This window comes from Acanthochromis polyacanthus, chromosome 9 (genome assembly GCF_021347895.1).
Source record: "Acanthochromis polyacanthus isolate Apoly-LR-REF ecotype Palm Island chromosome 9, KAUST_Apoly_ChrSc, whole genome shotgun sequence".
In the NCBI taxonomy this organism is placed as follows: Eukaryota; Metazoa; Chordata; class Actinopteri; family Pomacentridae; genus Acanthochromis; species Acanthochromis polyacanthus.
The window spans coordinates 33157282-33181818 of record NC_067121.1 but is presented as its reverse complement, the minus strand read 5'-3'; the positions used below and the strand labels follow the sequence as shown (position 1 = coordinate 33181818).

At 40.7% G+C, this 24537-nt stretch overlaps 2 protein-coding genes across 5 annotated transcripts; both read left to right on the top strand.

Annotated features, from left to right (window-relative positions):
- Positions 1 to 1908: 1908 nt before the first annotated feature.
- LOC110951973 (glutamate-rich protein 2-like) lies at positions 1909 to 3927 on the top strand. 3 transcript variants are annotated; one of them, XM_022195271.2, is made up of 7 exons: positions 1909 to 2052; positions 2661 to 2696; positions 2788 to 2867; positions 2948 to 3078; positions 3219 to 3276; positions 3372 to 3443; positions 3531 to 3927. In XM_022195271.2, exons 1-7 carry the CDS (start codon positions 2045 to 2047, stop codon positions 3737 to 3739), a joined length of 594 nt encoding a protein of 197 aa, XP_022050963.1. In that variant the 5' UTR covers positions 1909 to 2044; the 3' UTR covers positions 3740 to 3927. The 3 variants fall into 3 exon arrangements, with proteins under 3 accessions (XP_022050963.1, XP_022050961.1, XP_022050964.1); XM_022195269.2 differs by having other exon boundaries at positions 2776 to 2867; XM_022195272.2 differs by lacking the exon at positions 2661 to 2696 and having other exon boundaries at positions 1912 to 2052; positions 2776 to 2867.
- Positions 3928 to 6548: 2621 nt separating this feature from the next.
- Positions 6549 to 23001, top strand: LOC110951974 (glutamate decarboxylase 1-like). 2 transcript variants are annotated; one of them, XM_022195273.2, is made up of 17 exons: positions 6549 to 6843; positions 7792 to 7908; positions 9693 to 9749; positions 11100 to 11237; positions 12240 to 12482; positions 13536 to 13626; positions 17266 to 17378; positions 17513 to 17628; positions 17886 to 17965; positions 18083 to 18137; positions 18235 to 18351; positions 18437 to 18501; positions 19120 to 19198; positions 19578 to 19727; positions 19852 to 19959; positions 20952 to 21041; positions 21160 to 23001. In XM_022195273.2, the coding sequence occupies exons 2-17, from the start codon at positions 7833 to 7835 to the stop codon at positions 21331 to 21333; spliced, it is 1752 nt and encodes a 583-aa protein (XP_022050965.1). In that variant the 5' UTR covers positions 6549 to 6843; positions 7792 to 7832; the 3' UTR covers positions 21334 to 23001. The 2 variants fall into 2 exon arrangements, with proteins under 2 accessions (XP_022050965.1, XP_022050966.1); XM_022195274.2 differs by lacking the exon at positions 9693 to 9749.
- The last annotated feature ends 1536 nt before the right edge of the window (positions 23002 to 24537 follow it).

Here is a 24537-nt window from a genome sequence, read left to right as displayed (position 1 = left end):
TCACATTGAAAGCTTGAAAATTTTTATTTTGTCATGCTCTTGTGCTTTTAGTTTCACAGTACAGTAACATTTTACTAATATCATATGACAGCCTGTTTGCTTATCTTGTATTACAAATATCATCAAAGAGGCCTCTTTAAGCCACACCTACACATTTCTAAAGAAAGGCAGTACTGCTTAACAGTACTCCTGATAAACATGAGGAATTTGAATCTTTTTTGGAACACAGAAAGAGAAACCAATGTGTCGATTTTCAGGTTCTTCAACTCACATTATGGAACATTTGTTCTCTCCCAATATAAACTCATACACTTTTTAAAATACTTGTTCTATTTACTTGTATATATCTATTTAATACTTGTTTGTACAGCTGTTCATTGTTTTGTTATACTATGTTTTTTTTGTTTTTTTGGGGGGGAGGGGGGGGGGGTTGCCAAAAAAGTTTCATTGTGGAAATTCATTGACAATAAAAATCCTTGAAAACAAAAAAGAAGCAACTGAGTTTTAGTTTGAAAAATCACAGAATGTTTACGCATTGTTAACTGAAAAGGCATCACATGCTAATTTGAACCAGTTTGCCAAACAAAAGACAGATGGGGAGCTGAAGGAAGTAATGCTTCAATTAATGATATATGTTCTATATTTTAATTCTACCACCTTATATTATGCACTTGTGATGCTGCAGCAAAATATAGTCATTTATGTTAGTGGGAAGATGTTCAAAAGAACTGAGTTACTTTCACAACATTTGATGAATACAACATGTTCATGAGAAATTTTAAGTTTTTTCATATTTGCTTAGTTAAATCCAGGTGGCAACTTTTGGCCAGGCAGTGTATATTGGATATATACTGTATTTGCTCTTGACCGTTTCTTTACTTGTTCTCATAACTATGCAGTGGCTACACCGACTCTTCACTAGAAAAGACTGACTGCTTCCTCTCCACTGTTACACCCACAAAAAACCCACATAGTCTACACTTGAGCATGCGCACATACACGCTAAAAACACACATCAACACGGTTCACTGGCATGTCTGTGTGCAGGAGAGGGGTCCCGAGGGAGCGCTCAGTCCGAGCAACTTCATTGCACTGACTAATTGATGTGTTTGTGTGTGTGACAGAGAGAGAGTGTGTTGGTGATGGAGAGAAGGCGCACACATTTAACAGTCCAATCTCACCTCACCTTCTCTAAACAATGCTTCAAACTCAGGCACAAAGTGAACAGTGCTGTCAGTCATGCACTAATTTAAGCTCTGTGAGATGTCTGAGTGTTGGGCCTGTCAGTCTCTTCTTGAGATTATAAGACAACCGTGAAACAATGCAGCCAAGTGCTGAGGAGACCTGAACCTATTAACCAACCACACACACACAATACCTCCATCCTCACACAGACACCGACACACAGATTCAAGACTGAGGGCAGCTCTTTCGATGTATGCGCAGCTAATGTAGCAGTTACAGCTACTTATTGGATGAAATATGGCTGACATGGAAGGTGGACAGGAACAGTTGTGTGAGAAGGACTGAGAATGAAGCCTTAAAATGGATGCAAGTTATAGTTTTTCATGTATTCAAGGGATTTTTGGTGGTTGATTTGATTATTAAATCAAACAGACAAAACTATTTTGCAGAATTGAGGTAAAGAGAGGATCAAAGAGACAGCAGAATATTAATATTGGCATGTAAGATGGAAACTTTTTGTAAAACCTGTATAATATAGGAAAATGTATAGGTAAGAAAGTCCTTTTAGTCATCTGAAAAGAAAAACAGCTGCATACAACACACTGTCTCTACAGTCGATGCTCTCTAAAAGCCATGGGACAAAATTTGAACTGATCTTGACATGCTTTTTTGCATGTAGTTGCTAAATTTCCGACGACATTGAAGGCCACAAAGCGTTGTTCCGTTGCTACGGTAACGACTGTTTACTTCCCTGATACGCAGCAACTATCGTCTGTCAGCAGTTCGCCAACTAACGATAAAAACGTGAAACCTGCAAGAAACTGTCGGAATTTCATAGAGTAGGACATAAAGTTTCTCAATGAGCAGGTGAGTTACGCGTAGCTTGCTAACATTCGCTCACAACACATAGCTAGTTAATGAAGCTAATGAAGCTAATGATGTTTCACTGCGGACGCAACGTTAGCTACAGCTAACTGCTAATTCACGCTAGCTAACTAGCTGCCCAGTTAAATTAGCAAGATGACAGCATATTCGACTACATCTAGAGAGTTCTTTAGATAGCTGCGGTGTTAATCATTTTCCACCAGCACATTAATTAATGTGTGCATACTCATTAAATTTGCCAAAATAATTCTTTGAAGTTTAAAAAGTCACAAACATCCGTCACTGACACAAGTAGAGGAAATAAACTGAGTACACAAAAAGCTAGAACACTATATCTGGAAAATGAACATCTGCAAGTTAATTTTGTCCTGAAGTCTAGCCAGTATTTGGTTTTGTTTAAACCTATTCTCGATCAGAATTGATTATAATCTTGAGATGCTCTTGGCCATCCGTGTTAATTTCTGATCATGTGTCCAAAAGTTTCATGTTTCACATCATGTCAAAAGACAGTTTTAGCTTGTTTAGTTCACACATAATAAATGATAAATACCCACTGTGCCAACAAACAACTGTCTGTGTTCCTCATATAGATTGTGCTCTAAAGAAATCGATCACCGTAACTCAAGGTCTGTGCTCAGAATTCACATAGTAGGTGATAAAACCATTAAAATATACCCCACACACAGTTTATACATATTATATTAGATGTGATTTCAGGATTGAAGATCAAACACAGTCGACTAATGAAGAGCTGAAAATGAAAGACCTGAAGGAGCCTCCAGACTCATCAGCAGCTGGTAAGTCAGTAAAGAATAGGATGCAAAGCAAGACGAGTAGGAGGGAAATAAACGATGATAATGATTAAAACGGCTGCCAGGTGGAACAACACATGCTCCTCCACCAGCTGAACCTCTCCCCACGCAGAACACATATGAGGAGGAAGAGCAGACCGAGGAAGAGGATGCTGAGGATGAAGACCTTAAAGCTCCAGTGGAGCTGAAAATGGAGGTAAAGAGACTGATCGTTTTCACTGATTCCACACTTCATGCTGTCGTCGTTTCTTCTGTGTGTGTTTCAAATGCACAAACATGCTTGGTTTCACTTTCAGTCAGCCTGAATAGACGTTAAATGAAAATGTTTGGTTTCAGTTCCTCAGAGCTGTAAAGGAGAAGGACTTTCAGCTGGCCAGTAAACTTTGTCAGACGAGTACGTATCCTGCATCCGTCAGCTGCTCGTCTGTCTGCCAGTGAATTAGGCGCCTGTGAAGTCAGTTAATGCTCCGTTTTCTCTGTACGTTCCAGTCCTCGTCTATGAACCAGACAATCCTGTGGCCTCTGAGTTCCTCCTGCTGATCCAGAAGAAACTGCTGGAAGGTGACAGTCGACTTACTTCAAACACAAACACTCGGGCTGCGCATCCCAGATTATACACTGAATTTGAGTCGTGCCTTCTCCCATTAGAGGCAGAGCAGAGCAGTGATGAGGATGAAGCAGATGACGACAGTGATGATGAGGACGACGAAGACGACGACTCTGACAGTGATGAGGAGTCATTCTGTAACTCTAGCTGCTCCTCTTCATCTTGCTCCTCTTCTTCATCATCAGATGATGAAGAAGAAAAGCAGGTAAATAGACACAAGCCGTGCCCTCCTTCTCACATTTCCCCCTAAAACGACCGTACCAGTCCAACAGGGGCTCCCTCTGAGACCTCTCATAATATAATCTTATACTTTTGAAATATTGTATTTATTTTAACCCACAGTGCTGCTGTGCTCAGTCACGGTGCATTTTGTAGACGGTGTGACGATTATACATTCTGTCATATTTTACTTGCAAATAAAATATTATTGTTGACTAAGCTGATACCTTTGTTTCCTGAAAACATAAACTAATAAGGGATTAAAACATGAGGTTAAAGTTGTGCCTATATAAATTTAATCATCTGTGGAGCTACATAAGAAAATGTAGGACTTAAGTTTTAACAGTATCATGTCCATCTCTGAAGCTTAAAACTTCATATCATGAGAAACAGTATTCTGTAATCATTGATTATTTATTGGATGTTAGTTTATTCCACATAAATATACATTTTTAGTTGAAAGTATGGGTTAAAATGCAAAAAAAAGAAAGTATGTAACAAGCATCTGTGTCTAAATATGCATCAATTCAACCTAAAGTGCCGATAGTCATGCAATATTACACAATAAAAAGTATCAAATGCCAATGTGAAAACACTGACAGTGTTAAACTGAAGATATACATCCCAACTGAAGATGAACCACTCGGCTGTCTAGCCTGAAAATTTACTGCTTCGGTTCAGTCTCACCGTTCTCATAGCATGCATTTTGGCTTCAGTAGGCAGCTGTTTTCAGAAAAAAAGGCTCTGAAACACCAAGTAATCACAACATTCCTGGCTCAAAATACAGACAAGCACAGTTAGCGACTAGATGATAAACATGGTGGAGCATTGAGCAGCTAAAGAGCCAGATGCTTCCCTCAACGGTTAGGGGAGACAAAAAGGGGAGACTGCAGAAAAACAAATGAGATAGTAATACATTTGACATGTTAACTTTGTTCACAATCTGTTTGCTATGATCCAGGTTTCAGCGTTTCAGCAGAAAAACCTCTCATCCCTAATAATTTTTCCTAGATGTTGCATCAACTCGATTTTAACATCAGTAGCAATCCACAATAACATTTAAAGATGCAAATTGATGTTGGATAATGGGGGGAAATGTTTGCAGTTTCCACCTTTGCTTTGAAGAGACTGTAACATTTCACAAATAAATGTATTATAAATGAAAAAAAAAACACACAAATGTCATTTTTCCTTCATGTTTTCCCACCATTTGAGGTTAGACTGGAGTGTTTTCATTCCGTCATCATTACGAGATCTCTTCATCTGCAGCATTTTAAAAGCAACATTCATATTGCTTTGACATTTTTACTAAACTGATCCAAACAAAAACTGCACTTCCATCAAAACTGGTTCTGTAGTGCATTTGGGCCTGTCATTATTTGCTCTTTTTAGCTCTGTCAAATCAGTTTTCTACAAAGTTTTACAAAACAGAATCAAACAGATTCTTAACCCTCATGTCGTCCTGCGGGTCAAATTGACCCAATTTAAAGTTTGAAGGTGTGGAAAAAAAATAGATATTTTCACAGTGAAACTTCTGATGTCCACATTTTCAACATTTTGGGAAATCTTTGAACATTTTTTTGTGGAAAAAAAGAAATGTTAAAAATGTTTCTTAAGAACATTCACATAAAAATCAAACAAAATCCAGCGAATTTCACTGGATTTTGGTTGATTTTTATGTGAATGTTCTTAATAAAATAGAAGTTTTACTGATACACGTAATCACTTTAGATATTTTTAGTATTTTTTGGAAGGTTTTTACTCATTTTTTTTGCAAATATTTACAAGATGTTTCTTGCCAAATTTGGGGGATTTTTTAAAATAAATTTTTTTATGGGAAACTTTTAAGGAATTTTTGGAATTTTCTTCTTGAAGGTTTTGCAAATTTTCAGAAATTTGGGAAAATTTTTTGCTGAATTTTTGGATTTTTTTCAGACAAGGAAAGATTTTTTCTGCCCTTAAATAAGGACATTAGGAGGGTTAAATTGTTAATTCATTGACACAAATAAAAAGTTGTAATGTAACTGAACAAATCTACATGTTTAAGTCCTATCTTGTTAGAAAGAGGCTACATCTTTTGATCTGATCGTCAAGCCTATTTTTTGTGATTTACAGCGCACCACACACACAGCTGATCCATCCTGGTGGAATGCTATCAGCCCCGTATGATGTTTGAGTTATTATTATCACATGGCAGAGCTTATCTTTTGTGAAGTATGGCTGCCGTCTGATAGCGGCTGTGTAATTTGCAGTGGCTGAATGAACATAATGGCTGGTCTCTGGCCATTCAGCGGACCAGGACACATGCATGAAGATGACAGCGAGGACACTAAAGTCAACGCCTACCAGGCTTTGATGTCTCACTGTTATTGTCTGTGTCAAGGTTATGAAGGAAATAAAAAAAAAGGTGCAAGTCAAAAATTATGATGCATGCAGAGCTGTCATCTCATGAAGGTGAATATTATGGGCATTGTGTGTATGGATGGATGGATGGTGTTTCTTATAATAAACGTCTCTATTCTGGGATAAATAATCCACAGGTCTCCATAAGTCAAATCAACCAACACATGAAGACACAGTTTGGATATCCTGCTGTTGCTTAAACCCCACAACTGTGTTTTTGAATCCTATTTTTCATCCCAAGGTCAATTCCTATGTAACCAACTCAGAACCACATTTCACATTCAAGTGTTCACCCTCCATCCTGTGACACCCACCAACACACCCACACCTGGAGACACACAGGCGCAGAAGGAGGGGTAGTTGGGTAGGTGGGTGGGTGGGAATACGTCACTGGTGTTTTTCCCTTTGCTTTTTTTTTGGGCTTCTTAAAGTGGATTGTGGCTGTCAGTGGCACTCAGGGAAGCTTCATTAGTCGTCAGAAGGCGAGGCAAGGCTGTGACTCATGCCTGCCTGAAGAGACCAATGGGCAGCCTGAGCCTGAGATATAAATAACGAATTAAAAAAAAAATACATATTCTTGAGGGAGAAAAGGGTCAGTTGCGCGCCGCTGGATGGGATTTTATTGGTGCGCTCTGCTGATATTCCGCCGTCGTCGCTACTGGACTGTTTCTTGTCGCGCCTTTGGGTGGCAATTTAGTTGTACTTTGTCTGGACTCGACAACCTGTGAGCCGGTAAGATGCAGCCTTGCTTTAATTCCAGCTGTATAGACGGGATTCTTAATTTAAACGGGTGGTCGTTTTACGCACGTCTTTCTCCCAACACCATCGAAGCTTTTTGGAGCGAAAAAAAAATTATACGAACAAAAACTACAAACAAAATTCTCCGCGTCGTTTGAAATAAATTCGTCTGGGATGAGTGACAAAGAGGAAGGAGGGTTTCATCAGTTTGATTCAGTGTGTATCTCGTGTCACGGTGACATTGAGTAATGATGAGGTGGAATATTCTTGTTCAAAGCGCAACTTAATTGAAATGTCGATTGCGGAGTCAATAGGTGAATGGACAGTTTCGTTGCACGTTATGTGTTATTTGCTGCTTAAAACCACCTGTGAAACATTAATTTTTCTAATAACCTCAATCAGCTTGCCAGTGGTACGTAATGTATAATGTGTGTTTAATTCTTGATATTAGAACTAGAACATAAATCTCAAAGATTTTAATAGTCTGGATTCATATCTAAACATAATTTGGCTTTACTCACCCACAAAAACTCACCGTCAGAATGAACCGTATTTCTAATGGATCCAGCTCACTAACAATTACTTTTTTATTATGTTATTATTCAGCTTGTTGTTGGAATTAAGTGTAAGATGCAGGGATTTAAAGGCTAATTAAAAGCAAGAAATAATCATGAAAATATCTGACACCTATGTGGTTAATTTCGTATTTCCAAGAGGAGCCTATTCCTTGTGCGTCGTGCGCAACTGGCTCCAAATTGTGCGTCTTGGCTCTGCCCTTAGGGGATGAATCGCTCCTGGCTATACGCACAACAAATATCCTCATTTTCTGATCAAACTCAGGCCTGCCAGTTCAACTGAAGGCAGTTACCTCAAATTTATGTTCTCAATCTGACCTGAATTCCACATACAGGCTCTCATAACACTTGGCCGTTTTGTTCGCAGCTGAATTATTTCCCTGCTGGAGATCCGACAACAGAGGACTGATGGCCACGTCTGAACCGAGAGCCACCGGCGGGGACCAGGACCCCAACTCGGCTAATTTAAGACCTCCGTCCGGAAGTAGGTCCTCACACTCCTCTCTCTGTTAATGATCCACTGTCCGTTTCCTGAGGGTAAACTCTCGTTAAGGCTCTCCAGACTGCCTTGCTCAGAGACACTTCAGCAGTGCGATCCACAAAACCTTAAACCCAGTTCGCCCCCCAACACGCCTCTCTATGCCCCTGTCTCCCCCCTCCTCTCCCTCTCTCTCCCTCGCTCTCTCTCTCCTCCTTCCCTGTCTGATAAAAGCGAGTCTCGCCCGGGCCATTTGCTGTGTGGGCTCCGTCGTTAATCATTCCGGTTAAAAACAGAGCCATCACAGCTGCCTGTCGCTGTCTGGAGGATCAGCAGTGCGCGCCGAGCAGCGGACCTGCAAGAAAGCATGCGCCATTAAAGCTCGAGTGTTTAGAATGACCCAGGAGCATTTTCCGGACATTAAATCAGGCAATATTCCTTCGACAATTTTTATATTTTCCTTCCTCTGCGCTGATTCCATCGTGATTCCAAGATTTCGACCATATTTATTCTTCACTTCTGCAATAATACATCATATCTAATTTCCCCTAATGTTTTAGCTGCTTTCCGAGAATTGCTTTTACAATGTTTTTTTTATAAAGTGCATTAACCTATGGGTTAATTAATCATTTTAAGCCTTTCTCGCATACACAAAATCGACTCCATTAGAGTACACTTGAGCAGCCATCTGCAGAGCAACACAGGGAAATAATTACAGGTTTTTATCTTCAGCCAAACGTTAAAGGGAAATGACTACAGCTCCTTATAGAGGCCGGAGAACAAATAGATGCTATATGAGCTGTTTGTATCGAATAAAATTATTTTGAATCTTTTATCTGTGGCCCTTGGGTGTCCATAAACATTTCTAAAAAAAAAAATCCCCCCAACTTATTTTAAAATGTGAATTTGTGCCAAGAAGAAAAAAAAAAGCTCCATTAAAAAAAAGATGTTTGTTTTGTCTGACTTGCTCGTATACTGCTGCTGGATGTTGCCATTATCTCTCTGCCACGCTCCATCTCACGCCTGGCGGCTTGTGGTGTCTCTGCGTGCGTGTGCGTGTGCATGTGCGTGCGTGTTCCTGCCTTGGCCTCGGCACCTCGAGCTGTTTCTCTCGGAATGAGATTGCCTCAGTAAATTTAAATACTTGCTTTTATTTTATTTTTTGTTGTTTTGTTTTTTGAAAGTTTTCCATCAGGTGCAGCTCTGCTCTCTATTCCCTCCGGCTTCCATCTCTGCTCACGCATGTCCACGTTCGGGTTTGTGCGCAACAGAGAGTCTACGTGTGTGTGCGTGTGTGTGTGTGTGTGTGTGTATTCATATATGAGATGCACTATTCTATAAGTTTCTGCTACACACTTCCAGGCCTCAGACATTACCAGCTCGCTCCAGCCACATACTGTGTTTCACTCAATTAATTCCTGCCCTCCTCCGTGAGCTCATTTCACGGGTGTTAATTCCAGTCCGCCCCTTGGCTGGGTGTGTGTGAGCCGGCGTGGATTTGCCTTGCCGTGCCGGGCCACTGTCTGTCCCTATTGATTGAACTCAAATCGGAAAAGACTCATCCCTTTGTGATCAGAGGGCGTTTGGGTACATTTAAAAAAATACGTGGACGTAATTATTGGTCAACAAACAATCCGATTATTTCCAAACAAAAATCACACACCTGGCCAAGAGCCATCCGCATCACGCTTCTTCTTCTCTCTGTGCTCTCTGTGCTCCATCAAACCGCCTCTCCACATATTTTTTCCGCGGCCTGCAGCGCACAAACTCAACCGTTCATTCTGTTTTAGCCTACGAATATGCGTGGATGCACGGATGCACACGGAAACTGGGGATGAAGATCTGTGGTAAGTTCTGTCTGGGCACTCTTTTGGGTTCTTGTAAACGCTTTTTTTGGGAGCATATTTCTTTTTTGACATATAACACATCTCCTGAAATCCATTGTAACTGATTTTGCCACTTTTTTCATTTTAAAATGCACAACCTCGCAGCTTTCTTTATCGTATCCATATTTTACGCATCATTTTGAGGCCTTCTGGAACAGGCCGTGATGGAGGCGGTTAAAGCAGGGCCATCCCTCCACTGTCACTGTGCGTTTTCATCTTCTAAAGGTCAGTGGACATTAGCCTGTAGGTCTGGTGATGGGAGACACGGATCAGCCCCCTGAACCCCTCACGTCTTTTCCATTTCACCACCAGGAGAGAAAAAAGAGTCAAGACAAGCCTGGAAATATAAAACAGAGCGAGATCCGACATAACCGAGTGTTTTTCATCTCCCATCTAATTATTTTTTGAGTCACTCTTCCGTCAATCTATCTGATATTACGCTGAAAATCTCCATCGTTTCAAGGAAACTGCTTCTTTATCAAAATAATACAACGTATGGATTTTCTTGCAAGTGATGATACTGCATCTGTTCAAACGACATCTTCGACCGTTTTCGTTGCTGCACAAACCATTTAAAGGACTGAAGATGTCCGGCATCGCCATTTTTAGAAATCGACCATTAGATTTTAATTGGTTAAATGACATTTTAATGGAGCTGGATGGAAATGGAGTGGAAACATTTCTATGTAGAGGCAGCTGGACTGTCTCACGTATTGATTATGAATTTTGTCGTTTAGATCTTAATGAGAAAGATGGTATGGAATAAACGACACGTTATATTTTATATTGTTGCAGATAACAAGGGTGTGCGACTTCCACGTGTTTTACGCACAATTAGACGCACGCATTATTCCGCTGATAAAGAAGGCCAATATGCAAAAAGAAATAAAAAACTGAGACTAGACAGGGCCTTGCAGAGACAAACTGCTTCAGGGCTCTGCGTTCCTCATCAGCCCTTCTTTATGGGGTATATTTACCGGCTGTGTAGGTCATCACCGCGGGCTGTGCTGCCCACTGAGCCGGTCAGGTCTGCCTCCTCCCCGGGGTGGGGCTGTGAGATCACGAGGTGAGGCTGGCACTCAAACATGCCCTCATTTGGCCTGAACTCCAATAAGTTTGGCCTCCAGTGGAGAAGCAGTTCAGATTAAACAATCAGGCTTAGTTGGAGCTGACTTTAGACAGCACAGACTGTTTGGAAATCCATTACTTTTCGTTCTTGCATTTTTCCATTTCGCCTGTTGTTTGTGTATGTGAGCGGGATGGAGGTGTTCGGGGATAACTCGTTCTCGTCGTCGTCCTGTAACACTTTAGGGTTCCTGCAGAAGAACAACAGCCTGGATGAGAAGGGGAGGCTCGCCGGACAGAAGAACCTGCTCTCATGCGACAACAGTGACAGGGACGCGCGTTTCCGACACACCGAGACCGACTTCTCCAACCTGTTCGCCAGAGGTGAGGGCTGACACACCTGTACCACTCTGTGGACTCAATATTCACTGTGCACTCTGAACACTCAGACCTATAGCTGTATATTAACAACCTTTTACCGTTTCTCAAACTGTACAGACACTACATTTCAGATTTAGCTAATAACATTTTCAGACATGGATGCAGGTTTTGTTTGAACGGGGGGGGGGGGGGATCTTGAATTTCCCTCGGGATTAATGAAGTATCTATCTATCTATCTATCTATCTATCTATCTATCTATCTATCTATCTATCTATCTATCTAAGCAGCAAGTCTGGAGGTCCCATATTGCATCTCCCACCTTGAAATCTGCTCACATATTTGCAGAAAAGCAGGCTACACTGTTCTTTAAAAAAGCTTGTTAACAGATGTACTTATTTTGAACACAAATGTATTTTCTGGGGTGTTTATTTATTTATTTATTTGTACATATAAAATAAAGCAGTGATGCATTTTTTTTTTTGCTTTAAGTCAAGCAAATTAATTTTTGACCATATATGGAGCTGGCCATTAGCTTGTTGATGTTAGCCATAGACTGTATATACCTTATTCAATCAGAAACAATTGCATAGCAGATATAGGTCGCCAAAATGGTTAAAAAAAATCTGTTTAACCTGATTTTTTTAAATTAAAAAGTGCCAAAAATGTATTTGCTGGATTGTTTATTTATTTATACATGTAAAATAAAGCAGTGATGCATTTTTGCTTTAAATCAAGCAATGTTCATTTTGACCATACCTGGAGCTTTAACAGACGAGGCAAAGATGGCTGCCGTTAGCTTGTTGATGTTAGCTACCTTATTCAAAACTAGCAAAAAGTTAGCATAGCAGATATAGGTCGCCAAAAATGGTTATAATTAAAGATACAACTGGACTCACTAATTGACTAATGACTCCCAAAGCGTTATAAAAGCCACCCAACACACTCAAGCAGTGAATGATTTAAATCTGTCATCCAAACTTACTCATTTTCGCCTCGTCCCTTAGACCTCCTGCCGGCCAAAAATGGCGAGGAGCCCACCATACAGTTCCTGCTGGAGGTGGTCGACATCCTCACGAACTACGTCAAGAAGACTTTCGACCGCTCCACCAAGGTGCTGGACTTCCACCACCCTCACCAGCTCCTGGAGGGGATGGAGGGCTTCAACCTGGAGCTGTCCGACCAGCCAGAGTCCCTGGAGCAGATCCTGGTGGACTGCAGGGACACGCTCAAATATGGCGTCCGGACAGGTAGGACTCACTTCACCTGTAATACCGAGCTGTGGTCTGTTATAGAGAGAGAAAACCCAAACTGTGTCCTCAGGAATAATTAATTGATGTCGCATGCTGTTAAAGGCAAATGAGTGCGCATTTTAATCTTTCAGATAACATGTATACGTTTATATAGCACATAATGCTAACTGTAATATTAGAGCTCAGTTATTTTCTGATATTTACATCTCCCGTGGTATATCTGTGAATTTTAACACAATCATATATTGTAGTCAGCTTTATCACTTTGAAATTAATTTTGACGTATTTATTGTACACAATGTGGCTGCAACACTAACGGGGCCCATTAGAAGAGAAGATGTTTTGCCAGATAGCGTGCGGCTTGTTGAGATGACTGCCTTATTTATTGTCCTCTCGGTAATTCAGTTGACATGCTCCTTTTCTTTCCCCTCGACTTATTAAAACGAGTGTCGCCTGAGGGGATCCTAACACGGGCTGTTTCAAGCTGTTAAAAGCGACAACGCTCAAACTGTCCCTCGGGTTTCATATATCACGCAGTTGTCTACAAATCTGCACCATGTTTTTTTCGGGTTTTTTGGGTTGATTTTTCTGGTTTGTAAGGACTGGAGGAGCTGTCCGCGGTGCTGAAATCTACAATCCTTGAAATCTGCTATCCTTGTTTTGTACTGAAAATCTTTACCATGACTCTGTTTATTATGTGAGTCATATAACACCACATCCACAGTGCACCTCCATCCATGACTGCATACAACCTCCAGGCCTGTTCACGGTGACTGTGTGTTCATGCTCCTTAGAGTCTAACTGGCTGTCATATAGCCCTTACCAGTGTAATTATGGCACACTGAGCAGTGCTGTGTCAGATCCCTTAGGTATCATGGCTGACCAGGGAAACACAGAATGAAGTCTGAATAAGTTTAACGCTGAAATGAAGAAGAGCTTTTTGTGGATTGTGTTGATTTTATACACTAAAAGTCTGTTAAACCACACCAGGACGACGCAGACATACGACAGCATGTTTTTTTTTTTTTTTTTTTTTTTTTTAATGTTTAGGTCACCCACGCTTCTTCAACCAGCTATCCTCTGGTCTGGACATCATCGGTCTGGCTGGAGAGTGGCTCACCTCCACCGCTAACACCAACATGTAAGTCAGATCTCCTTGCCTTTGCATACCCTATGTGAAGGCGAAACATCTTGATACGTCACAGCAAGACAGCTGAGATTTCCTGTTTGTAGGCCACTGGAAATGGCCTCCAGTCGTTATCATATATTGGAATAGCGGAAGTGCTCATGGTGTTCCCCTGAGATCGCTCCGCCGTCGGTCGCCACGGCCTCTGAGGACAGTTATATAAATTGTTTGCTTCGTCCTGTAGAGACTGGGTATTGGCAGATGGTGAGCTGCTGTACTGTATATCGGAGGCAAGCTGAGCCCCAGGGGTGGTTAGATTGCATATTGATCTCAGGTCACAGTTACATGGTGGCCCAGTCTGATAGAGGGCGTGAACCAAATCAGCTTCACACTTTCTCAACATGGATACACACACATGCTGTGAGTAAGACATGACTGTCTTATGATCAATGGAATAGAATGAGGAACATGATGTGAAGACTGCCGTACCACGTCAGAATACAGATCGCACACATAAGCGTTTTCACTGGGCGTAAACCAGCCAAATATTTACAGTTCTGTCAAAACACACAAAACAGTGGTTTGATGAATGAATTTGTCGTTGTAATTTGATCATTGCACAATGCACATTTCTGATTATATTTTAACGCTTATACAGAGCATTGTTGCAGCTAATAATCATTTGATCTGTCAGTTATTTTCACGTTGAATTGCTAATCATTTAGTGTCAATTTCCCATCACCCTCTCCTACAAGGTGACATTCATAATCGTCCTATTTTGGCTGACCCACAGTCCAATGTCGATCAATTTCCTGTTACATAACATGAAGACGAGCTGAATGATCAGAATGTAGAAGCTGAAAATAAGGAATTTTGGTCATCTTTGATTGACAAAAACAATAATAAATAATAACCAGTAAATCAACGTTTTGCATCAGCTCTCTGTATAAGAAAGACAAATCAAGACATCAGTAACAGCAGAAGTCATGAGACTCAAGAAAGTTTTGTTACAGATAGAAGACAAGAAATCTGACTGAACAAAAAATTCCAATGCAGAATCAGTTATTTAAAGTGTCTGTGAAGTTTTGGCTTGGTGAAAGTGATTTAGAGAATTGCTGACATCTTAGAGTTTCATAATACAAGGTATAAATGTAATTACAAAGACAACAGGACGTGCAGCACGACACAGAATAAACAGTAGGCAGAAGACAATACACTCCAGACCACATGTACAAGCTCTTCTCTAACTCCTGCAGCCTCCATCTTCTCTCCAATCTGGCTAGTAAAGAAAAGATTAAGTGTAATGATAATAAACCCAAAGCTAGAAGAAAACTGAGACGCCTAATTTATCCAATTCCTTAAAACATTAGCTTAGGAAACCCCCCCTCCGTCTAAGAAAAACTTTCCCATCTCATCTCCTGGTTGGAAGAATGCCCCGAGAGAATGGGCCATTGACTTCCTGCACTCGCTTGCGCAGACTTCCATAATGACACACACACCCGCGTGCACACACCAGCTCTGGCTGTCCCAGATACAGCAGCTAGGGTTTCCAGTCCATTGACTGCAGGCTCATTGTGAGCTGGTCTTAGCAGATAGGCCAGCTGGGCCCCACACTGACACACAATGTCCTCCGGCGGCACAGAAAACCCTGTTACATTGTGGAAACTGGCTGCTGCAGCTCCCTGCGGAGTGCTCATTCCGGCTCTATTGTCCCTGTGGATACAGACTGACTCAGTGCTCCTTTGAGGCGCTGAGAGGAGAGTGTGGTTGGGGGTCAGAGGGTTAGTCACATACAGCCGCACACACATAAACACATTCAGACACAGACTCACACACATTGAGTGCCCTTGATGATGATAATAAGGGCATTTAGGGGCTGTCCCTGGAGACAGGCAGGTGACTGAGGGGTAATTTTCACCCTGAAAAGACCAATGATTGGCTCTGATTGTGATAATGATCACCATTATTGTCATTACAGCGTGAAATGACTCTGAGAGAAGGAGAATTTTAAAAAGGTGCACTGGTTGTGTCCCTTTTTATTCTGTGGTAGGGATCAGCTTTAAGAGAAAAGAAAAGTGAGATGTCCATGACATTAGATATATTTGTCTGCCTTATATGAACCATAATTCAGTCATATCAAAGGACTCTATGTTACTGAAATTAGGCTTGTGAGAGGCTGTCAAATGAGACGTTTTGTCCTGTTTGCGATTTTATCCTTTGTTGTTGCAGATCTTAGTAAAAACCCAGAAGTCATAATACGTTCTGGTGTACTGACTTAGAGGCTAATGTTGTAATCAAATCCAGCCCTCAGCAGGAAGAAAAAGTCTTTTTCTTCAAATTTTTCTCATCACGCTGCTTTTAATTTGTCTTATCTCTGTCCTCAACTGTGCATTTCACTCTTTTCTTTTATCCACCTATTTCTGTGTGCTTTGTTTTGTCCTTTTTCTTCTCTGTAGGCTTTTCTATGCACACACTGCATCCATATCGTCCTCCTCCTCTCCCTTTGTTGTCCTCTGTCACAGTTTCCTTCAGTGCATTGTTTCCCTATACCTCCCTCTCCTCGCTGCCTTTATCTCCCCTCCTTTCTCTCCAAACTACAAAATGCTGCTGTCCTCATTTAGATGTGTACTTGTGAAGAAAACAGGGAGGAACTGAAGAGGAGCGGATTTTATGCTATTGTTGTTTTAGGTGGTGGTGGTGGAGCTACCGTGGTGGAAGTGGAGGAGGGTTGTGTAACTGGCCTCATTAGAAGCAGGGTAAACAGGGATCAGTCCTGAGGGGGTGTGTAGGAGCTGCTGAGATGGCTTGTCAGTTAGAAAAGAAAGCAAAAGCTCAGTCCTCAGTGTAAGAGTTCAGTGATGTCTTTAACCTACTTTCGCTTCTCTGGGAGTTTTGTTCCTTTTGTTGTCCAGGGGACTACCAAGCTTTTCATCTTTTAATAACCGACAAAGAGGTCATTCACATATCCAGCTCGTCTCCAGAATCATTCTTCTGGTGTTGTGCAGATCACATTTTTTTTTCATCCTTTCTCTTGTCATTCTTTTAATGAAATGATGAAATTCATAGACATGAGCTCTTCCTGAGTTTCTGTGTTTTTGGGGGCCAACCGAGGCTCTTATCTCTTTAAAACACTCTCCCTCCTTGTCTTTCTGTCACACATTCGTACACATCAGAGCTCTCTCAGCCATCAAATCAGCCTCATTCAGAGTCGCTGCAGAGATTGGCAGGATTGACAGATAGCCATCAGAGCTTTGTGTGCTTTAATTAAACTACTGAGTGATTTTAGGAGGCATTTGAATATGAATGTTTGCTGGTTGAGTCCTATCAGACACTTTTTAATTAGCCCAGTCAGCACAAGCTCCACTTTGTGCTCCGTGGATGGAATTATTGAAAGGCTAATGAAAAAATCATCGACTTTGTGTGTGTGTGTGTGTGTGTGTGTGTGTGTGTGTGTGTGTGTGTGTGTGTGTGTGTGTGTGTGTGTGTGTGTGTGTGTGTGTGTGTGTGTGTGTGTGTGTGTGTGTGTGTGTGTGTGTGTGTGTGTGTGTGTGTGTGTGTGTGTGTGTGTGTGTTGTCTCTAATCCGTACATGCTGGTGTATGAGAATCTTCTCTTACTGCAATTCTGAATGACTCCTTTGTGATTTGATTGCCAGGTTCACCTATGAGATCGCTCCAGTGTTCGTCTTGATGGAGCAGCTGACCCTGAAGAAAATGAGAGAGATGATCGGCTGGCCAGGTGGAGAAGGAGACGGACTGTTTTCGCCAGGTTGGTGTAAAATTCACAGTTTCGATCCGCGTTGCCCCATGAGAACGATATCTAATGGACTGTAATTTTACTTTTGGCGTTATTGTGTGCGTGCTGCTGTCCAGGGTGCTGATGTGCTTATTTCAATTTGATAGGCGGCGCTATCTCAAACATGTACAGCGTGATGATCGCACGTTACAAGTATTTCCCTGAGGTGAAGACCAAGGGCATGTCTGCTGCTCCCCGCCTCGTCCTCTTCACATCTGAACATGTACGTGACCCCACACATCTAATAAAGTAGATTCTATGCTTCATTGACTTTAGATTCATTGAAGTCGGATAATAAACAGTGAGGCTTATTGAAATCAGGACAATGGGCATTGTAATGGATTCTTCTTGCCCTTATTAAATGTGCTTTTGTATTGAAATACTTTTACCCATCTTGGCAGAAAGCAAGACAAGCTTTAAGTCCGTTCTCTTCAAATGTAGCTGTTATTTCACTGACGGATGAAATATTTGTCCCCACAGAGCCACTACTCCATAAAGAAGGCTGGAGCGGCTCTGGGCTTCGGCACCGAGAACGTGATCCTGCTGAGCACAGATGAGAGGTTTGTAGTAGATTTGTTGCTGTCATTTAAAGCCACTATCAGTACGGACAAGGTATAAAAATGCTGTAAAACATAAAATATAAAGCCACAGTGATACCACGATGCTCTCATTTTCAGAGGGAGAGTCATTCCTGCAGATCTCGAGGCCAAAATCATCGATGCTAAACAGAAGGTCGGTGTCTTTCAGTTAGTTTTTCTTGCGTTTGCTTTTTCATTATTTCATCTCTCTCACCGAGACGTTGTCCTTCGGTTGTGTGTTCGTTCTGCAGGGTTACGTGCCGCTGTTTGTGAACGCCACCGCCGGCTCAACCGTGTACGGAGCATTTGACCCCATCAATGAGATCGCTGACATCTGTGAGAAATACAACTTGTGGCTCCACGTCGACGTGAGTGGCTGACACCGGATCAGTTGTTGTGTTATTTGATAGCAGCCGCACGCCGTTGTGTAACGCTGCCGTTTCCTCTCCTCAGGGTGCGTGGGGTGGAGGACTGCTGATGTCGAGGCAGCATCGCCATAAGCTCAGCGGAGTTGAGAGGTCAGCACACGGGAACAGATTTCATTAACCCTCATGTCGTCCTGCGGGTCAAAATTGACCCGTTTTAAAGTTTGAAAATGTGGGAAAAAAAATATATTTTTAAAGTGAAACTTCTGATGTCCACATTTTCAATATTTTTGGGAAATCTCTGAACATGTTTTGGTGGAAAAAAAGAAATGTTAAAAATGTTTCTTAAGAACATTCACAAAAAATCTACCAAAATCCAGCGAAATTCACTGGATTTTGGTAGATTTTTTTGTGAATGTTCTTATAGAAAATATTAGAAGTTTTACTGATATAGATGTAATCACTTTCGATATTTTTACTTATTTTTTGAAAGATTTTTACTCATTTTTTTGAAAATATTTACAAGAACTTTCTTGCCAAATTTGGGGGATTTTTTTGAAATAAAAACTTTTAAGATAAACTTTTATGGAATTTTCTTCCTGAAGGTTTTTAGAAATTTGTGGAATTTTTTTGGTAAAATTTTTGGATTTTTTTCAGACAAGGAAACAATATATTTTTGGTGCCCGTAAATGAGGACAACAGGAGGGTTTAAAAAACAAAGCTTGTAATGAAACTGCATCAGTGTTTTAACGTATGTATTAAATGTTTCAGGGCCAACTCTGTCACGTGGAACCCTCACAAGATGATGGGCGTCCCCCTACAGTGTTCAGCAATCCTGGTCAGGGAGAAGGTATGAAAAACACCTGAACCCTCACTGTCAAAGACATTATACAGCGTGGGCTAGAAGTTACCGTACATAGGAAAAATAAACATTTTATTTTGGAGCACCATTTTTATTCATATAATGTGCTCTATATGATAACCGTTGTTTTGAAAACACATAATAGGTGTTTTCCACTGTTGATGAACTTGCATTAGCACAGCAGAAGTTCTGCTTGTAAAGGCGTTGGTGATGCATTTCTTGAGATGATTTATGTCTCATCTTCACCTGATACACCATGACCTTCAAGTTCCCCCAAAGATGGCGTCAAACGCATCTTCTGAACATCAACCTTTCATAGTATTTGCTGTCAGTGAAACTTCTATTAACGGTTTGTGTTTTTCTGCAGGGAATCCTAGCAGGCTGTAACTCCATGTGCGCCGGCTACCTGTTCCAACCAGACAAACAGTACGATGTCACCTACGACACGGGGGACAAAGCCATCCAGTGTGGCCGGCACGTCGACATCTTTAAGTTCTGGCTCATGTGGAAAGCCAAGGTGAGATGGAGGGAAATTATTCTTTGGACAAGATATAAAAATGTCTTTAAACCAAATGGTACAACGCCATGCTCGGTGTTTCTTATTAATTATTGCCTGACTGACCCTGACTTTACCCCTACAGGGCACCATCGGGTTTGAGCAGCACATTGACAAGTGTCTGGACCTGTCTCAGTACCTGTACAACAAGATCAAGAACAGGGAGGGATATGAGATGGTGTTTGATGGAGTGGTGAGCTTCCTCTAACTCTTACTTTGACTGGTTCATTCAATATTGTGTTTAAAGGCTCCATATTGTGAATCTTTTCAGCACATTAATTAAAATCTCACACATCCCAGCAGCTCAAAAATACTGCAAAAAAAGGTTAATTTTAATGTATTAATTCTTGGTTTGAAAGCTGTTTTAACCCTCCTGTTGTCTTCACTTATAGACACCCAAAAAAAATGCTGTTTCCTTGTCTGAAAAAAATCCAAAAGTTCAGCAAAAAAAATATCCCCAAATTTCTGAAAATTTGCAAAACCTTCAGGAAGAAAATTCCAATAATTCCTTAAAATTTTCCCTTAAAAATTTTATTTAAAAAAATCCCCAAATTCTTGTAAATATTTTCAAAAAATGAGTAAAAATTGTCCAAAAAAAATCCTAAAAATATCTAAAGTGATTACATATATCAGTAAAACTTTAAATATTTTCTTAAGAACATTCACAAAAAAATCAGCCAAAATCCAGTGAAATTCGCTGGATTTTGTTTGATTGTTTTGTGAATGTTCTTAAGAAACATTTTTAACATTTCTTTTTTTCCACCAAAAAATGTTCAAATATTTCCCAAAAATGTTGAAAGTGTGGACATCAGAAATTTCGCTCCCCCCCCCCCCCCCCCCCCCCCCCCCCACACACACACACACATTTTTAAACTTTAAAGCAGGTCAATTTTGACCCGCAGGACAACAGGAAGGTGAAATGGCTCTGAAGACCAGTGAGCTGCTGCTGTTGCTGCCCCCTTCAGGACGAATGAGCTCCCTGCATCTATGATTATCAATCACAGATGCAGGCATATAGTGTGTTCTTCTTTTATTTTACAGCTTCAACTTCAGAACAACCACAAAACACAACGAACAAAAACTCTCACCATATGGGACCTTTAAGAAAACACATTTAGGGGGGTAGTGTACAAAAAAAAAAACAGAATCGGTGTGTTAATTCATTGTGTGTATTTCTGTGTGCAGCCTCAACACACCAATGTCTGCTTCTGGTACATCCCACCCAGCCTGAGAGGAATGCCGGACGGTGACGAGAGACGAGAAAAACTCCACAGGGTACGACTCCAGCATCATTTACTTTTTCTTCAAGCATAACCACTAACTTATATTTACATGGATTACCGTTATTAGTATTTAATGTCCGGCTCGAAATTGTTGTTTCTGATTTCACCAGGTGGCGCCAAAGATCAAGGCTATGATGATGGAGTCTGGGACCACCATGGTGGGCTACCAGCCCCAGGGCACCAAAGTCAACTTCTTCCGAATGGTCGTCTCTAATTCCGCCGCCACCCAGTCCGACATCGACTTCCTCATCGATGAGATCGAGAGGCTCGGTCATGATCTGTAAACCTCTCCGCCCACAGTCTTTTATCTGTTGTATTTCACAGGCAAACACCACCCGAGGTGAAACATTCACAGTGCTGCAGACAGAGAAATGATAGGACACGTCTTTGCCTGAAGCATTCTAAATGTTTCCAGAGAAACTAGCAGCGAGAGAGACTCTGACCCTTAGAGTTCCTTCTATAGATAAAATATATAAACAGTATCTGAAGTCTCCAGATGCAACAAATATGATTTAATGTACGTCTGAGCTGTGGAACCCTGTAATGTGTGTGTGAGAAATCTGGTTTCCGTCCGGTGTGTTTTTTGTCTTTTAATGTGTGAGCGAATGTGTGAGTGAGAATTTGGTAAAAACACTAAAAAGGGGGACAAAAGCACAGATCAAAATATAACAAGTATCATCGAGTCATCCTGCTGTATCATACGTTTGCTACACACAGTTGGATCCCAGGTGCTTTCAACTGTACGCGTATTTAATCTCAGTGCACCGACCTGTTAGTTCTGAACCAGAGTCCTAAGCCCCCGAAGCAGCGTTTGTGTGCAGGTGTGCATGTCGCACACACAGTGTATCCTGTCGTGTGTTTTTAGGCTAGCACTGTGTTAAAAATAAGCCAATGTGCACAGCATAGGTGCCAAGTGTGTGAGGATTTAGTAAACCGCCTGCAACAGAGCTACAGTCTGCAATATCTCCCTTCCTAGAAGATTAGATTAAGATTTAAAACGTGACCTTTAACTTGTAAAACGCTGGCTCGTTGTTTGTTCCATGCAATCATGTGATACCCATGTGTGTTTATAACACTGTCAGAATATTAATATTTGATTATAGAAGAACTGATATTTATTGCATTTCCACTGTTTGCAGATTCAGGTATTTTATTGTAAATGTATCTTTATGAGTATTACACGGTAATACATTTGTAAATGTAATCACAGGAACTGAGTAAAGTTTATTTATAGTGATTTTGTCAGCCAAAGAAAGAGAATCGGGAACAGAACAATCCATCGTTCTTCATGTATAACTTCTTATAGATTATAGGTGTTTGTAAAATGTTACCTATAGACCTTCGACTGCGATGCAATTTCTATTGTGCGTTTCTTTCTGTGATTGTGAGTCTTTTTGACTGAATGTTTTGAGATGACTGATTGGCCTTCTGATGAGATTAAGAATGAAGTCTATATAATCCTCCGGCCGTAGTGGAGGTCTTTTATTTTAGCGAGAAGCACAAGGATGTGAGAATGTACTCTCCTCTTGAGACTGGGAAGAAAGTATTGTTGTGTCCGTCTGAATCCTAATGCATTTACTGTAACATAGTATATATTAATTGTAATACATATTACTTGTATTCTCAGTGTTACAGGAGCTCAATGGAATATCTTGTATAAAAGTTCCTGTTGGTGTCTTTGCACAATGTTCACCTTTCTTTCTTCCATTGTAAATGGATGTGTATTATATTAAAGTATTTACGGTAAATAGGGACCATATGTGAATGGCACAACTGCATAAATCATATTTAAGGTAGTCCGTGTACTGTATGTGGCCAATGACTCTTGTACCAGTCTGGTTTTTGGTGAAGCCGCCTGTAAGACGACGTTTCCCAAGATGTTTTCAGTAGGCACTTTAACAGAATCATACCATCTTGAAAAGGATCTTTAATAAAGTCTATTAAAGGGAAAACTGCGTCTGACTTATTCAAACATACAAACACAAATCTCACAGCTGCATTTTGCTTTAGCTGCACAAAATGCACAAATGAAAAATGACGTATTTTAGTCTACGCTCCAAAGTGTCTCATTCTGCCTCTGTCAGTAGCAGCACACACACACAGATATATATTAATGTCTCAGTGCCTAATCATCCTCAGAGGGTTTTGTTCGGCCTCCAGCTGTGTGTCGGATTGACTGTTCTCCAGCATTAAACCCTTTTCACTCCTCTGCTCATCTCTTTTCTCTCCTCTCTCTTTGTTTCTTTCTTTCTCTCTGTTCTTTTTGCCCTACGAGTTCAATATAAAGACACCATTTCATAGAGAAACAGGAGGGTCAACACATAATTTTTGTATCTTAGTTGACATTTTTGTTGTTTTCAGGCCTAAAGTCAACATGGATGCCGATAACCAAACACCACATGGCATTTTTACAGAAAGATTCTTCTAAATATTATATATACAACTGAGTAAAATTGAAATTCAAAGATATTTATAAAGATATTGTAGTAAACCTGTTGACACGCCGTAAATCCACACTTTACTCACACACAACTTTATATCAAATCACAAAGAAAGCCTTGGAGTCTTGCCAAAGTCTCACTTTTTCTTTGTTCCTTTCTATTCTTTTTGCCCTACGAGTTTAACATGAAGACACCATTTCATAGAGAAACGGAAGCACTGGTTCCAGTGTTTCATAACCTCTGAAAGGAGGGCATGAAAAAAGAATTGAGGTTGAGTGAAGCTCAAGTTTGTGGCTGAGAGCTGCAGTGAAGAGCAGCCAGCGCCCTCTGGTGGTGACTCCCAGACTGCACAGGGATGCCAAAACTGGCTCTAAGGCTCTAAAATATGCTTTTAATGTGGTACACAAGGGGATTTCAAAAATAAAACATACATAAGGAAGCTTTTACTGGAGATTCTGCATAGAGTATTAAACAAACTTGCCTTGCAGTGATATTTTTCCTGCAGGAGGGTCATAGGATTTTGCAAAAATCACTCTGTTTGGACATTAAGTGTAAACTACAGGCCTTGTGTTTCAACAGCAATCCATCAGATAACGTTGCTTCTAATGTTAGATATCTATTACACATTTTATATGCAGCTGACAGGAAGCTGTTACTAGGAAGTGGTTCAGAGCAGAAATACCCACAATAGAAGATTTGATTGACATTGTTTTTGATATCTTTAAAATGGAAAAAATGACTCAATCAAACTGAAACAGGACAAGTAGAATAGTGGACATGGCTACCGTGCAACCAGCATTTATCCATGACTGATATGAGCCTCAGGAGATGTTGAACAAACCAGTCTTTAGGGTTTATTAAATCAGTTTTCTACTCTGTATGTTTTATTTGTTTTTATTCTAATGGTCCTTATATGCTTCTGTGCTTATTTAAATCGTTTATTATTGCCTTTTGTTAAAATTGCAATACGCAGAAGTCAGTTTAGGTGTTTGCCTTATGCATAAATCTTAAAATAAAAAAGATCTTTACTGCAATAGAAAGTCAAGT

What these genes read in the sequence shown, in the direction of transcription:
- LOC110951973 (XM_022195269.2), top strand. An exon ending in CAGTAAACTTTGTCAGACGA is followed by an intron (nt 3,277 to 3,371) that starts GTACGTATCCTG and finishes TGTACGTTCCAG; the next exon opens with TCCTCGTCTATGAACCAGAC. An exon ending in CCAGAAGAAACTGCTGGAAG is followed by an intron (nt 3,444 to 3,530) that starts GTGACAGTCGAC and finishes TTCTCCCATTAG; the next exon opens with AGGCAGAGCAGAGCAGTGAT.
- LOC110951974 (XM_022195273.2), top strand. Translation starts at nt 7,833, where the DNA reads ATGGCCACGTCTGAACCGAGAGCCACCGGCGGGGACCAGGACCCCAAC. An exon ending in TTTAAGACCTCCGTCCGGAA is followed by an intron (nt 7,909 to 9,692) that starts GTAGGTCCTCAC and finishes ATTCTGTTTTAG; the next exon opens with CCTACGAATATGCGTGGATG. An exon ending in TCATCGATGCTAAACAGAAG is followed by an intron (nt 18,138 to 18,234) that starts GTCGGTGTCTTT and finishes TTCGTTCTGCAG; the next exon opens with GGTTACGTGCCGCTGTTTGT.